Source organism: Onychostoma macrolepis, chromosome 07 (assembly GCF_012432095.1).
Source record: "Onychostoma macrolepis isolate SWU-2019 chromosome 07, ASM1243209v1, whole genome shotgun sequence".
Lineage (NCBI taxonomy): Eukaryota > Metazoa > Chordata > Actinopteri > Cypriniformes > Cyprinidae > Onychostoma > Onychostoma macrolepis.
In genome coordinates this window covers 12,559,676-12,576,975 of record NC_081161.1, presented here as the reverse complement: position 1 = coordinate 12,576,975, position 17,300 = coordinate 12,559,676, and the positions used below count along the sequence as shown (strand labels likewise).

Genomic DNA, 17,300 nt, shown 5'->3' with positions numbered 1-17,300 from the left:
TATTCCAGAGTTTAAAGCCTGCCCTTGAATACCCGTATAGTTTTGTAATCGATCTGTGAGTATGTCATGATCTATAGTGTTGAACGCAGCACTAAGATCAAGTAAAACTAGCAATGAGATGCAGCCTTGGTCTGACGCAAGAAGCAAGTCATTTTTAATTTTAACAAGTGCAGTTTCTGTGCTGTGATGGGGCCTGAAACCTGAAATTCTTCTCAGAGACAATTTTTTGCAAGGAGGAGCACAAGTCACCTTTATTTATATTTAGGTGGAGCAAGCGGCTGTTGATGAAGGCCTTATGTGGATCAAGTCATTCATTTACAAAAACTGATTTGCAGAAATGGAGCAAGCGCTAAGTAGAAGTTTTGATTATCGGGGCCAGTATAAACATGTGGAAACGCTGATTGTGTGTATGTTTAATTCAACATCTTCGCTGTTTCCCGTATCCTACATGCAAGCAGCTTTCTCTACCACAAAGGAGATTATAATGCTCTTTTACCCAATGCTGAAGTACAGAACTAACATTAAATCTGAGGAAGACATATATTGTTTTCGGTTGTTTAGTTTCTGTAACTTTGTATCATGGCTGTGCTGTAATACTGGGGTTCCCCTCATACGTCACACTCCAATACACACAAAAATGTGTCAAAATGCGGCGCTTAGTGATTATTCACGTAAACCCTCGTCGGTTATGTAATAAATGAGCGTAAACTGTTGAGAATTAAAATGTGTAACAGTAAATTAGATCCGTGCTGCTCTTAAAGTGACAGCTGCTATATTCCTGGTGCCGACTGTGTGCTTAATCAAACAACAAAACAACAAAAGACATTCAAAATCACTCACTGCTCTTGACTAAAAGACTATGCTGTTTTATTTTGCATTAGGTTATTCAATTTCTCTAGTAGGCTGTTAACTGAATAGCTAGACTTGCATTAAAAAATAAAATAAAATTAAAGCGCAGTTTGTTTCATTTGTATCTTTTTTTTATTCTACTGTATTATTTAGCTTTTTTATTACTGGCATTGTATTCCTTTGTTTATTTTTTTTACTTTTTTTTATTACTGGCAGTTTAATTATTTTCAGTAATTTTGAGGACCTTTTTTTAAATTTTACTCTGGTATTCTGCTGTGGTATTGAGAATTGTGACATTTCGCTGGTCTCTAAAATGTAGATGTCATAGCAACCTTATTTACAGAAAATATATATTTGATATACCTATATCACTATCTTTAAAAAAATCTTTAATATTGTGATGTTTATGTGGTGTATATGTAATATTGTATGTTATTTTATTTGTTTACCTGCCCAGGGACAGCAGATGTAAATTAGCTATTAGCTAACTCTGGTTCAATTACTTCTAATTGTACATTGTCCCTGTAAAAATAAACAATAAAATAAATAAATAAATAAATATAAAGTTTTGGTCATATGGCCCACTAATAATCGTTTTAAATAATCGTGATTACAATATTGACCAAAATAATTGTGATTTTATGATTTTTGTCATAATCGAGCAGCCCTAATGCAGTGATAAGTTTTTTTAGCTCTTCCTGTCCTATAGTTGTAAAGCACTGCAGTTTTTCTTTGGGTGCGAATGCGATGAATGAAGCTGAAGTACTAGATGCCGTAGAATCTTCATTTGTTATTGTATTTCTGATGTTATCTATTTTACCAGTGAAGAAATTCATAAATTCATTACTATTAAACTGTGAGGGAATATTTAAAGTATCCAGATAGAAATTTGTTACCCATTCTCAGTGGGAAAGTGCCTAAGCAACATTGCTCAAAAAAACGTAGCCTGGCAAAACTGCTCAAAAAGTTGCCCCGTGTTATCATCAGCCTTAGGTCATGACTATTGTCTCAAAGGTCATGGAAAATCATGGAAATTTATTGGTAAAAATGTGTATGAACCCTGTACTTTGAGATGAGATGTTGTTTCAAAAATGAACCCAAAAGCAGACTTTATTAATGATTTAGACAGTAATGTAGACAAACTCATCAATGGACATCTTACAAGCCAATCTGAGAATTATTTTGAAGGGGAACAGTTTTTTTTCTACCACCAAAATCACCACTGGATTTTAGGTTTTCCTGATGTCCTAGTTTAAGCTTTTGTAACCATAATTCTGTCTGTCCTGACTCCTGTCTTGAGCCCTCATTTATCAACATCAAAAAAATTGTTTCATGCAAAGTGTGGGATCTAACAACTTGTACTAATACATAGGAATGTGTGTAAATATAAGCACAACTCTGAGCATGCTTATGCAGAGAACCAAGTGGTAGAATGGCGATACTACAAAAAGAAAGTGCCGCCGCGTGTGTCCTGTGTCCTTTAATTGCAAATACTCAATGAAAAATTTCATATTTCAAGCTAAACATTTGCACAATTAGTGTGAAAAACTATAAAGGACAGTTGGGAAGTAGACTTGAAATGTAGCTATATGGTCATGGCTGTTCTCGCTTTGCAGGAAGATTTGGCAAACTATGTGCTGTGCAGAGAATGGATTTTCAAAGAGTGCGCTGATCTGTTTAATGAGAGCACAGAATGGCTTCTCAGTCGGTACTGCTTTCTTTGCCATGACATATACATTCACGTGATAATAAAGGGAGGTGTTGTCACTATATATGGTTCATTGGAGGCGTTTCTGACTGCAAAAGCATGGTGCTTAAGAACATGTGGGATTTATCAACAATGACTACTTGCGTAAGAACTGCGTGTGCACGTTTGATAAATACAGGTTTTTTGTACATGCACACATTCTAGATTTCATTCGTAGGACAAAATATAGAACCTTTTCTACGCACTCTTGATAAATGAGGGCCCTGGAGTTAGACATGATTGAAAACACATTAAGGAAACTAATATATTATTTTTTTTAATGATTGCTTGATTTGTTTGTGTATGGTAAAAGGGTGGAGCCCTCTCTCTCTACACCGCTTTGACAACTCATCAGAAGCTGGCTGGTGTGGTTGCTCTCAGCTGCTGGTTGCCCCTCAGGAACTCCCTATCAAAGGTTGGTTATTGTAGGAACTGGTAGTTCTATTAAACCGCACAGCATTTCTGAAAATATTTTTTAGATGATCAGGTTTACATTATTTTCTTGTCCTGGAAACCTGTTAAATTATAATCTTTAATATTCCTGCATAATTTATTACTGCATTTTATGAAAAATGTCTTCATAGTCTTTTATAAAAATTTAATAACTTTCATCTCTGAAACCTTTCTTGTAATCTGATTGCACAATGCTATCTTGCCAATAGCTAATGTAACCAGCATAACTCTGGCCACTATTACAATCTGCATTGTGTTTTGTTACTGAATGATGAAATGGAAAATTTTAATCTACCTGTAATTTGGAGGGTTTGTTTTTGTTGCATGAAATAAAGAGTATAGCATAAAGGCATTTTCACACTGAATGTGAAAATTCGCTGGCCATGTTTGGCGCGATGACACTTTTGAATCGAAACAATAGATCCCAATGGGGCTATTCACACCAGGCTCGATAATTCACGTGACGCGTTGCAAAAAAGCAAGGATTTTTATTTATTTTTTGTCCTGTGTCGATTTTCTTTCCCTGTCGCTCCGTGACGAAATGGGCCATTCAATTAGATTTGAGCTAAGATCACGTGCCCCGAGCAGCTGCTGTTACACAAAAGAGTGAGAGTGGTGGCGCTGTTTCAAAAACCAGTGTAACCAAACACTGAAGAATAGTATTCTGAGAGGGAAGAAGATGCTTTCTTGTTATCATTGGTATCTGAGAACAGATTTATTCTCATGTTCTTTATACAGAATATAATTTCTATTAATTCCCCACTGAATGTGATCTGAAGAGCACTGTCCGTTTTCTTCCCACGAGTGTTAGGAGTCAGATCTCAAGAGTGCATTTATTCAAGATCTGTCAATCATGGGATAATATCTCCTGCCATTACGTATGAAAAAACATTTTTCTATACATGAAATATGAAAGCAAGTGAACATATGATTATGATGATATATTCTGTATGTGTTTTATCCAGCTCATGATATTTTTATAAAAATAAAGGATGTTTATGACAAATGAGAAGCAAGTGTCGCGTTCAATCCATTATAAAGCATACAAAGCATACAGACAGTGCTTGTCTGCCTATTATAGAATACAAATCCACTTTAGATCTCAATCGGAAGTTATTACAAGCACTCCTCGATGGTTTAAAGTGGGTTTTGAGCAAAAACATAAATAATCATACATTTTCAAATGTAGCTTTATGCTAATTGTACCTCTATTTAAATTAAGATGCATTCTTGTAAGGATTAGACTATAGATAGTTTGTGTTTCTGATGTAGCACTTTATTTATCTTTATTTAATGCTGTATATTGAGCAGCGGACCATATATGAGATACATATATGAGAAAAATGAAAAATGTATTGCTGGTTGGCACAGAAGGTGCGAATTAGCAGAAGGTGATCAATTGGTTTGCGCTCGGTGTGAAAGCACCTTTTGTCTGTGATTCGCCTCACTTTTTCACATCGTGCTCAGTGTGAAAGTTGGCAGACACCCAAATCCACTATATAAGAATACTGTTTTTGTGTCACAGAATGTAGTTTCAAGGGTTTTTAAGTGACAATGCACTTGTTTGGACTTCAAATATTTGGTTTGTTAATAAATATAACGTCTATTTGACAATTTGCTATAACGTTTTCGGAGATCTGATCTCCAGCACGTCAGGGGCCGTACAGTGCTCATGAACCCACCGAGAGCAGCCTCAACTTGGCCAGATCTTTTGGAATTTGCCTCTGGCTCTGATGTCTCTATAGTGGTTAAACATAAGATATGTTTGTTTTGGGTAAATCTAATGGGCAGTCTTTGGTCTCATTAATCTATTATTTGTTCCAGAGCAAATAGTTTTGGTAAAATCTCATCATGTTTATGTAACTTCAGTGCTGTATATCAGAGCACCACCTTTGTACATTTGACTGAATTGCATAGCAACTTTTATGATGGCTGTTGTTGTTTATTAAATATTATTATTCGATAAATAATATTTTATATAAATAATAGTAGTATTTATTAGTATTAGGAAACGGTGTGTGTTCGTGATGGTGATTTTAGTTACATTGTTCCGCCATTATTCCGACTGTTTTTACGAGTCATTTACATTTTACATTTAGTCATTTAGCAGATGCTTTTATCCAAAGCTACTTACAAATGAGGACAATGGAAGCAATCAAAATCAACAAAAGTGCAATGATATGCAAATATGAGTAAGCAGTAAAGACTTTTAAATTGAAAAATAATAAAGCGCAGTTTTGAAGAAGGAAGATATTTTTCCTTTCAAAACCAGCTTGTACGCAGCCAACAGATGCACCAAGTAGCGCTGTCATCTGGAATCACCCTTAACAGATCAAAGGATAGTACAAGCCTATCGGACATCCAAATTAATGTTTTATTGTGAATATGAGATTGATCTGAAGAATGAATGCTGTATCAGATGCAGGTAATCAGGATCGCTTAGTCAATCTCTCTCTCATAATACTCTGCTATACATAATACAACACTTTTAATACAGTAATACAATCAGCTTTTAATAAAGCATCTCAACATTCCTTTGTTACTAGTTCTAAAGTGATTAATTAATCGACACATCATGTAATTAATTAGTTGAAAAATTTTAATAGACTGACAGCCCTAATACACACATACACACACACATACATGTGTATATGTGTGTTATTTATATATATATATATACAGTGGGGCAAAAAAGTATTTAGTCAGCCACCAATTGTGCAAGTTCTCCCACTTAAAAAGATGAGAGAGGCCTGTAATTTTCATCATAGGTATACCTCAACTATGAGAGACAAAATGAGAAAAAAAAATCCAGAAAATCACATTGTAGGATTTTTAAAGAATTTATTTGAAAATTATGGTGGAAAATAAGTATTTGGTCAATAACAAAATTTCATCTCAATACTTTGTTATATACCCTTTGTTGGCAATGACAGAGGTCAAATGTTTTCTGTAAGTCTTCACACACTGTTGCTGGTATTTTGGCCCATTCCTCCATGCAGATCTCCTCTAGAGCAGTAATATTTTGGGGCTGTCGCTGGGCAACACAGACTTTCAACTCCCTCCAAAGATTTTCGATGGGGTTGAGATCTGGAGACTGGCTAGGCCACTCCAGGACCTTGAAATGCTTCTTACGAAGCCACTCCTTTGTTGCCCGGGCGGTGTGTTTGGGATCATTTTCATGCTGAAAGACCCAGCCACGTTTCATCTTCAATGCCCTTGCTGATGGAAGGAGGTTTTCACTCAAAATCTCACGATACATGGCCCCATTCATTCTTTCGTTTACACGGATCAGTCGTCCTGGTCCCTTTTGCAGAAAAACAGCCCCAAAGCATGATGTTTCCACCCCCATGCTTCACAGTAGGTATGGTGTTCTTTGGCTGCAACTCAGCATTCTTTGAGTTTTTACCAAAAAGTTCTATTTTGGTTTCATCTGACCATATGACATTCTCCCAGTCCTCTTCTGGATCATCCAAATGCTCTCTAGCAAACTTCAGACGGGCCCGGACATGTACTGGCTTAAGCAGGGGGACACGTCTGGCACTGCAGGATTTGAGTCCCTGGCGGCGCAGTGTGTTACTGATGGTAGCCTTTGTTACTTTGGTCCCAGCTCTCTGCAGGTCATTCACTAGGTTCCCCCGTGTGGTTCTGGGATTTTTGCTCACAGTTCTTGTGATCATTTTGACCCCACGGGGTGAGATCTTGCGTGGAGCCCCAGATCGAGGGAGATTATCAGTGGTCTTGTATGTCTTCCATTTTCTAATAATTGCTCCCACAGTTGATTTCTTCACACCAAGCTGCTTACCTATTGCATATTCAGTCTTCCCAGCCTGGTGCAGGTCTACAATTTTGTTTCTGGTGTCCTTTGACAGCTCCTTGGTCTTGGCCATGGTGGAGTTTGGAGTTGGACTGTTTGAGGTTGTGGACCGGTGTCTTTTATACTGATAACGAGTTCAAACAGATGCCATTAATACAGGTAACGAGTGGAGGACAGAGGAGCCTCTTAAAGAAGAAGTTACAGGTCTGTGAGAGCCAGAAATCTTGCTTGTTTGTAGGTGACCAAATACTTATTTTACCGAGGAATTTACCAATTAATTCTTTAAAAATCCTACAATGTGATTTTCTGGATTTTTTTTTCTCATTTTGTCTCTCATAGTTGAGGTATACCTATGATGAAAATTACAGGCCTCTCTCATCTTTTTAAGTGGGAGAACTTGCACAATTGGTGACTGACTAAATACTTTTTTGCTCCACTGTATATATGTTAATGTATTTGGTCTTGGCGGAATAGATCTGCTACGCTGCTGCTGCTGTTGCTGTGGCAGAGCAAGCACCGAGACTTGCTACTGCCAATACATCCACAACATGCTGCTGTGAGCAGCTGCTGATGCAAATATAACATACATGAAATCATAGACATAATATACGTAGACACCTCATGACATGCTGGAACGTAAATCAAGCGTCGCCGCCATATTGGTTGGGTCTCCTCACTCTACGCTAACACCAGAGTCAATCGGAGTCAACGGAGAGCGAGCAACTATGCCCGTATTTTGTGCAGCTTATGGTTGCAATAACCAGTGCAGTATTGATACCAGATCGCGTGGGATTACCTGATTCATCATTGAAGGTGGTCAGAGCAGCAGAGCGTGTGATTCGACAAAACTCAAAAGAACAAGGTGTCAGTGTGTCCTTCATCAACAGTTTCGTTCGGGTGGAGATTGGTTCAGAGGATGTGTTCTTACTCGGGGAGCACATTGCAGAAACCCAATTCAGAATTGAGAACCATCATTTCATGCTTGTCATTTGTGGTGTCTGTATTTCACAAAGTAAGGCTGCACCACATCGCAAAATTAACTACCCTGGAGTTACAGAGTGCCAGCATACGCAAGAAGCTGTGCAAAAAAGTTATTTTTCAAGGGTTTTAGCTCCCCAGCCCCAGTTGCAAGCCTGACAGGGTAGTGTAAGATGCTGGAATGACCTTGAATTATAACGCTTACTTTTCCAGGCCTTTAAAAAAAAATGTACTGAGCTGGTACAGTATATATGGGAGCTTGTACAGTGTTGTATATATGTGTTACAGAAGGGTCGTGTGTGTGTGTGTGTGAGTGAGAGAGAGAGAAATACATTTAAATGAATAATCAAACTAGTTACTTCATTAAAATATAAAATTCATTCATTTATACATTTATCAATATGCCATAGCCTACCATATGTTTTTGTTAAAGAGCATAATAGAAAGTCTTTTAGCATGAAAGCACATATTTTTCAATGTGTGACGGAGTCCTGTATCATAACTAAATCTCTGCCATTTGTAACAAACCAAACCGTGTGAAAATTCGGGGAGTTAAGATTATCGTAGTTGGGGATACACCTTCCTCAGTAGAAATGAATGCAGGGGGGGCGCATTGGGGACCCATCCAAGATGGCGGCTGCGCTGATACATCTGCTCCAATAGGCAGCGTCAGTCTATGAGGTGTTTATGTATATTATGTCTATGCATGAAATAACCCCCTATAGCATGAATCGCCTCGTAGCAGATTTATACAGGTGGAGCTGGGGAAGGTGGAGGGTTTCTGAAGCACACTGCGAAACAGCTACAACAAGCACTAGTCATATATTTGAATGTACTCATAAACTGAGCCGCTTCAGACAAATACGCCAGCGCTTCAGTGGACAAAATCACACACAATTAAGTAAAAATACGTGGTTTTGGCGAGTTACCTCATAAACACAGTCTTAAATCAGTTATAAAATCCTAAATGACAGAAAAGAGTTGGGAGAAAATTGGTTGTGTGTCACATCCGCGTCATGTGCATCAGGTTTTATTAAAGAAACAGCGGTGCTTTTAAAGTGAAACCTGCTGCAGTCTGTGATTGATGTAAATCAAAGAACTAAAGAAAAAGAGAAATCACTTGACTGCTCTGCTTGCTGATTAACTTTTGTAGCTTGAATAAAGAATAATCAATATAGCTTATGCATACAATTTATAATTTGTGAAGATTGTTTTAAGTTCACTTATAAAAAGTTGTAATATTTTTCAAAGCCTATTAAAGGTTAAAAATAATATAACATTTCAATTATACTGTAATATTAAATGGCTATAATTAAAGGAAAAAATGGATTTAATAGAGACAACAGTAACATTATTTGTATCAATGATACTTCAATAATAGACTAGTAAAAAGATGCCATTAAACATTTAAAATATACCATCTTTGTTGTTTCTATATTAATTTGGAAGTTCGGTGTGAAAATGACAACACAAATATATTAATGCGTTTAGTCACTTTTTTTTTAAATTAATTAAAAAATGTGTGATTTTTTTTTATTGAATGGCAGACAGCATGCCATTCCTAATGTTATCCTTTTTATAGATGTTACTGTTGGTAATATTAGTTAATTTTACTGCTGAATATGCATTTAAATTTAATTTCCAATTTTATAGGCCCCCCAGAAAAAGATCGGGATGGTCCCCCGCCCCCTTCAAATGGTCAATTCGATAATCTGGCCCTCAAATTAAGTTAATTGAATAGCCCTGTTCTAGATTCATTACATGTAAAGTAAAACATTTCAAAAGTTTTTTTATTTTTTATTTTGATGAGTAGAGCTTACATCTCATGAAAGTCAAAAGTCCAGCATCTCAAAATATTATAATATTTCCTAAAATCAATAAAAAATTTCAGACTTGCATCCTCCGTAGTTCGGACTTCGCAAGTTCGACTCGGGAGTGTGAACTCCCACGGATGGGACAATGCAAATCCGGTAATTCTGCAAATGGAACAGCAGCGTACTTGATAACGTCACTCAGCTCGCCTTGGCTACTGCAATTTTCCTCACTGTATTTACAATAAGACGAAATATGATATCGAACACCACTGTCTCTTTTCGTTTTAATTTAAACATTAATAGCGGCAGAAATGTAGTTCAGGGAACATACATACATTACAATGAAACAAAATATTATATCAAACAGTATTGCCTCTTTTCATTTACATTTTAACATATTAACAGATTAATAGAATAAAGACCAAAGATTACCTGTTAGATTTACCCAAAACGAATTATATCTTATGTTTAACCACTACAAAGACATCAGAGCCAGCGGCAAATGTCAGAAGGACTAGCCGAGTTGAGGCTGCTCTCGTCAGAATATATGAGCACTGAGTGCCCGCCGATCGCGTGGAGCTCACGTCTCTGAAATCAGCGAAGCACATTTTCAAATAGGTGCTGTCTTTATAAATAAACCACAGATTTAAATTTTTTTAACTACATTCTCACCTGAAATACTTTTAAAACTATATTTCATGACACAATAACAGTAATATATTAAAAAAATGATGTGAATATATGGTGGTTGAAAAACAATGCTGCGTGAACTCCAATCAGCATGTTCAGCGCCCAGGTCCCACCCCGAAAGTTCCTGACCTTTGAAAACTTGTCTGAAGCGGCTCAGTTTATGAGTACATTCAAATATATGACTAGTGCTTGTTGTAGCAGTTTCACAGTGTGCTTCAGAAACCCTCCACCTTCCCCAGCTCCACCTGTATAAATCTGCTACGAGGCGATTCATGCTATAGGGGGTTATTTCATGCATAGACATAATATACGTAGACGCCTCATAGACTGACGCTGCCTATTGGAGCTGACGTATCAACAAAGCAGGGACTTTGAGGGGCAAATTTTTACCCAGAACTTTTAGATCCTGGTTCCTGCGGTGGAGTACCGGCCCAAAGTCCCTAGTTCCTGGGGAAAGTTCCTGCGGTGGAAATGGGGCTTATGTACTGTATGTATGTGTGTATGAAGCGCCATCCAATCAATTTTGCTCCATTTGACTGCATCTGGGCAGAGAGTATTTCCCTATACACTTCAGAATTCTTCCAGCTGCTTCTGTCCTCTGTCTCATCATCACTAAACACCAGTAATTAACAGTAATGAATTATAAATATAATTTATACAACCCAATATTAATTATAAATGTTGTTAGATGTGTTCACTACCTGTCTAATGATGTGTACTTTAAAAAAAAAAAAAAAAAAAGGTTTGGCTTTTCAAATCTTGTCGCATGTATCGAGTTGGCTAGTGTGGTTTGTTTCGCACTTCAGAAATGTGACATCACTGCTCCCTAGGTTTGCAGTGCATTGTGGGATTTTTCATGGCGCAAACGTTCCAGTGCACTGGTATTATTTTGTGATTGAGACAGTCCTTAAAATGGCCAACTCCCTGATCAGTGCCCTGACTACTGAAAAAGGGAGCTGATTGAGACACACCCTGTGTACATCATACCATTTACTGACACAACCAAAGACAAAGGCTATTATGATACGCACAGAGAAAGCATCCTGTCAGTAGTGAATTCACTTTTGGGGCTTATTGTGCTTTTTTCCTTTTAATATCAAATATGTCCCGCTCTTTACTTTGTAATTCATCCATGTTTCTTTATAGTAACTCAAAACATTCCCACTAACGAAAATATAATGCGATGCATGTAAATGACATGAAAGGTCTCTGCAACAAAAGCAGTCAGGACCACAATTGTCATAGATAACTGACAATTGGGCTACTGTTTGGATTTGTGGTATGGTTCTGTTCTGGGCAAGAACTGGCCCATCTATGCAGACTTTCAGTGATAAGGCACAGCATTATACACTATATTCACTCATAATTTTTACTCTCTGCTACACTAAGTCAGTAAAGAAAACATTCCAGTCAAAAAGCTCCTCAGAAATGGATTGAAGTTGTCCACAAAATCCAACATCTCATTCAAATCTGGCTCCATTCTGGTATGAAACGTCCACTTTAATCAGTTTTAGGTTGATAATTTTTCTTTTTTAATCTTTTTTTACTAAGAAATATGTTTCAGTACAGAAGTAATGTAGGTTACAAATGCTGTTTTATGATGATATTCATATGTGAATTTTATTTTATTTTTTCCTTCTGTCTGTTCTCTCTTGCTGTCTCTTTATTCTGTAGTCAATGATAAGCAATAATAAGGACATATCGGTGCTGCAGTGTCATGGCGAAGCAGATCCTCTGGTTCCTCTTATTTTTGGCTGTCTCACTGTAGAGAAACTCAAAGTCATGCTGAATCCCTCCAATATCACTTTTAAAACATACTCTAGAATGCCTCACAGTGCATGTCCTGAGGTTTGCATAAATCAAATTTATTATTTACTCTTGCTTTATTATTACTCAGAAAACAGTAGCTCTTTTCCAAAATCTAATGCTTAGTGTCTACATAGGAAGCTGTCTTCTAAGGCTTTATCCAAACCACTATTGAACCTCATAAGTGACTGTTAAGCTAATAACGTGGTAACTCAGTGGGTAGGTCTCCGGTTTAAGTCAGGCTGGCATTTCTTTTCTTCCTTGTGTTGGTGTGGTTTTCACCAGGACTCTGTTTCCCCCACAGTCAAAAACAGCAGATTAGGTGAATTGGAGATTCTAAATTGCCCATAAGTGTAAGCAATAGCGTGAAGGTGTTTGTTAGCCCTGTCTTACAGATACACTGGGATAGGCTCCAGCACTGTGTGTGACGCTTCATTGAATTTCTTCTTGCTTCAACCAACTGCTTTAAATAAATGGATGACAGCGTAAAATGCTTCCTATGTAGGTTACTCACTATGTTTTTGAACAGGGCATTTGAATGCATTAATTGGATTTATTTAGAACATACTGAAACATTTTAAACTGATTCCCTTCTTCTTTTCTTTCAACAGGAAATGATGGACATCAAGCAGTTTATTGAGAAGCAGCTCCCCAAAATCAATTAATCAACCATTTATACTGTAATACACAAAATATGTTTTTACCTTCTTAGAGTACTTAAGATACTATATTACAAATATACTAAAGTGCATGTAGTGTTTTCAGACACTTAATTGTATGTTGTTTATAATTAAATGAAAATGTATGGTAACACTTTATTTCGATAGTCCACTTTAGACATTCTACTAACAATAAGTAACTTTGCAACTACATGTCAACTAGCAGTCATTAGTGTATTAGAAGACTGTTTAATATTTTCTAAAACTTTATTTTGATGGGTCCACAATATACTACATACGGACTATGAGAAACTTTGTACATGTCAACTTATTCTACTAACCCTAAACCTAACCTAACAGTCTACTCTGAGAGTTAGTAGACATGTAGTTGCAAGTTAATGAGAATTAGTTGGCATGTAGTTGATATGCAGTTAAGAAATTACTTATAGTTATTAGAATGTCTAAAGTGGACTATCGAAATAAAGTAACCAAATGTATTGCTTTCCAAATACTCTGCACCAGGTGTGTCAAATTCAGTTCCTGGAGGGCCACAGCCCTGCAGAGTTTAGATTCAACCTTAATTAAATGGCCCTCCAGGAACTGAGTTTGATACCCCTGCTCTACTCTGTAGCATCTGATGAGCCCAAAAGTTTCGTCATGCGACCTGGGGCCATAAATTCCCTGACCCTTAACAATGAACCCTGTAGCATCACAGGAATGGTCCCAACAGAGATTTGTGAAGGCTCTGATCAGGTCTGGGAGGGAATGGCCTCCCACAGACTTTTTTTTTTCTTTCACTTTTTACTTTGATGTTGATGTTTATACCCTGTTTACACTTGGTATTAAGATGTTTTCATCAATCTGATCATAATTGGACAATACTACATATAGATGGGGTCTAAAATGCTTTGAGCTTGTCCACTTTCGTCCCCTTCCAGAGGTAATGGAAAACTCATTCGACCAGATTCTGTTCATAATATGGATACTCATGTGATTGAATGCGTTCCGGCAGCCACTAAAGTCCTACTCTCCACTGACTGAGCTAATTCTTAATCATTACGATGTTCATTTCCTATCTGTTAATCAACAAACTTAGAATGTTAAATTAGCTTTAAATCCACAAGTTTAAGGAAACAGAGACAGCAAAGCACATATTGTTTTGCTTTATTTTGTTTTTATTGAGTACATTTAAATAAAAGGAGACCCTTTGCAGTTTTAAATGATGTCTTACTCCTATCTTTATGACCAAAAATAACAGAATATAAATTTGTTTACTTAAATGTAGCTAAAATAAATTGATTGCAACCACTTACCTTAAAAAAAATTAGTGAATTCAATGAATAATTTTTCTCAGTGTGGTGACATTGAAGGCGAGCGACCGTGGTGTTGTAGTTTGTTTATAGCCTAAGTTTAGCTTTTAAGTTCTGGCGCTTTTATTTAGGCATCAAAATTCATAAAACTTATATTATGTTGTGAAGATTATCTTGGTGGACAAAACGTGCAAGTTTCATGAACTATGGTTGCACACAGAGCATGTTTTTGCAATAATCCAAAAGCCTAAATCCTATTTGCTTTTTGTTGAGGGAAACAGTGTGATGCTGATGTATTGTGTTGCTCACAAGATGTCGCTATGACACTGTTGTGTTACGGTAGATTCAAGTGTTTTTAGCGCTGTTTGAGCCTCGTGATGTACGTAGTGTTGATAGCGTGTAGTGCACCATCTTTTCTTCAGTTCATGTCATCAACACTATAGGTAAGACGTGGAAATAGTCGTGGAAATTTCAATTTAATGTATCTTTGTTGTTATCGCTCTAAAGTTCTGTCTATTGAGATATTTTGTGTTCTAAACTGCTAAAGACCTAAATGCAGAGTAATATGGAGAGTTAAAATGTTTTTTTTTTTTTTTTGTTCTCTCTTTGGAGTGTGATTAATACGGGGTGGCTGATGCAAAGCTATGCATGATAATATAAGCAGTGAGAGGTTGTTATTGAATTGAATGTGCATTGAAATGTACTTTACTAGATTAAAACTTAAGTGAGTTCATGTTATCAACACTATAGATGCCGTGCTGTGGAATAAACGGTCAAGCCATGATCCCGAACCCCTCTGTGTCCGCGTCTCCTCTCTACCACCACCCACGAGCACACACAACACTGCGCAGAGTAGCAGCAGCAGTGGTGCTAGAGGCCAGCAAGCACGCAGAGAGCGAGAGGGCTACACTAACAACCTACAAAGTGATGTCATAGTTCCCCCACTCTATAGGCCTATGTTGTTTATAACAGATACAATTATAAAGTAAAACAAATTATAATGGCATGTATATATATATATTTTATTGAATAATTTTTTAAAGCTTTTTCTTAATTTCATCTTATTTTCTTCCGAATACTGAAAAGTGAGATATCAGTCCCCTATGAGGAAGTATTGGTATAACTGTCTTTTTTAATGTGTATTGTATTGGTTTGTTTTTTTTGTGTTTGCTAATGGACCTTGAGTCTGAAAATAAAAGTTGAACATAGAACATATGTTACTGGCAGGGGTAAATGTCCACTATACCCAACATTAGGTATAAGGGGAATGTTAATTTTTTTATGTTTTTAACACCCTGGAAGAGATTGAATGAATTAATAAGTACATAGCATATAGGTCACAAAAATAGGTGATGTTTGAAGTGTTCACAATGCTTTATAAATACTTTATATAAAAACATATAGGAACAATATAAAGGTCATTTTGCTTAAATCTATAAGTTGTTTCAAGGTCATACATCATAAAAAAAATAAAGGTTTCAACATTCAAAACAGACATTCCTGTAGAGCCTCTCTTTGACTTGAAATGAGTGATGTTCAACAAAGCATACAGTTTCAAAGTCGCAGGTAAACAAAAAGTACAGACCTTCAAACACAATTATATCATTAATGTTACTGAACACAGATATATAATTTTAAAAGCTGAACATACAAGAAGGCCTGAGTGATAATTGAGGTAATGAGTTATGAAGTGATGCTTGGGAATGACATTTTTTTGGTAAAGTTCATAATCATGAAACCGTTCAGAGAAATTTGGGAACAAATGGGTTAAGAGCACTAACTTTAGTGTAGTTCATAACTCATCACCACTTCAAGCTTGGGTGGGATTCCTTTAAAGCTTCATGATTCATAAAACAATAATTCCAATCAATGTTCTGTCCTGCTGCATCCTTAACCCATTTGTGTCCAAATTTATCTGAAGGCTTTCATGCATATAGTCATGTTAATAGTGTCCTATGTGAACATGTTCTGCATTTATTTTCCCCAGGTTTTTTTATTTTATTGTATTTTTTTGTCCTTGTAAATCGTATTTGAATGTGCAGCAATTATAGTTGCCGGTGGGCAAATATGTTGTTTGCACCCCTTCAATGTCAAATTTGATAGGAGGAGAATATTGTGTGTGTGTGTGCATATATATATATATATATATATATATATATATATATTAGTTTTGTTGAGTTATAATTAATATCATCAAATAATATAAAATAATATCAGATAAGCATGTCAGATATGTGAGGGAAAAAGTGAGTTACACTGTGTTAAAACACACTTTCAAGAAGAGAGGTGATGAAGAGAAAGATTCATTACAGCCTGTGAGAGCATGTATTAATCTGTGTATGTCACTGACAACATATTTTAAACATTCTGGTTTGCAGCTCCATCTGACACGCATCTTCAAACCGGAATGTGAGACTCACTGGAACACTAAGCTCACAATGGTAGAATCAGCACTCTGTGCTTTCGATGATGTGTAAAGAATTTAAATGACTGGAAATCTGACTTTATTTCACAGCCTAATTTCCAAAAGGATAAATTGATCTCTGTTCTGTGGTAATCTGCCTGTTCAGGTGCATCTCAATAAATTAGAATGTCATGGAAAAGTTAATTTATTTCAGTAATTCAACTCAAATTGTGAAACTTGTGTATTAAATAAATTCAGTGCACACAGACTGAAGTAGTATAAGTCTTTGGTTCTTTTAATTGTGATGATTTTGGCTCACATTTAACAAAAACCCTATCTCAACAAATTAGAATATGGTGACATGCCAATCAGCTAATCAACTCAAAACACCTGCAAAGGTTTGCTGAGCCTTCAAAATGGTCTCTCAGTTTGGTTCACTAGGCTACACAATCATGGGGAAGACTGCTGATCTGACAGTTGTCCAGAAGACAATCACTGACACCCTTCACAAGGAGGGTAAGCCACAAACCAAAGAAGCTGGCTGTTCACAGAGTGCTGTATCCAAGCTTGTTAACAGAAAGTTGAGTGGAAGGAAAAAGTGTGGAAGAAAAAGATGCACAACCAACCGAGAGAACCGCAGCTTTATGAGGATTGTCAAGCAAAATCGATTCAAGAATTTGGGTGAACTTCATAAGTAATGGACTGAGGCTGGGGTCAAGGCATCGAGAGCCACCACACACAGATGTGTCAAGGAATTTGGCTACAGTTGTCATATT

General features: G+C 36.6%; 1 protein-coding gene across 10 annotated transcripts in view; it reads left to right on the top strand.

Moving 5' to 3' along the window:
* The window catches only part of lypla1 (lysophospholipase 1), a 48,029-nt gene extending 32,423 nt beyond the window's left edge, over window positions 1-15,606 (top strand). For 5 of the 10 annotated variants that reach the window (XM_058781589.1, XM_058781591.1, XM_058781592.1 and 2 more), the window contains 3 exons: window positions 2,910-3,011; window positions 12,020-12,193; window positions 12,763-15,606. In XM_058781589.1, coding sequence (XP_058637572.1) covers window positions 2,910-3,011; window positions 12,020-12,193; window positions 12,763-12,816 — 330 coding nt within the window. In that variant the 3' untranslated portion in view covers window positions 12,817-15,606. Of the gene's footprint in view, window positions 1-2,909; window positions 3,012-12,019; window positions 12,194-12,762 lie in introns of those variants that run through there. The other 5 variants (XR_009271986.1, XM_058781595.1, XM_058781590.1 and 2 more) reach the window with 5 other exon arrangements.
* Window positions 15,607-17,300: the final 1,694 nt, after the last annotated feature.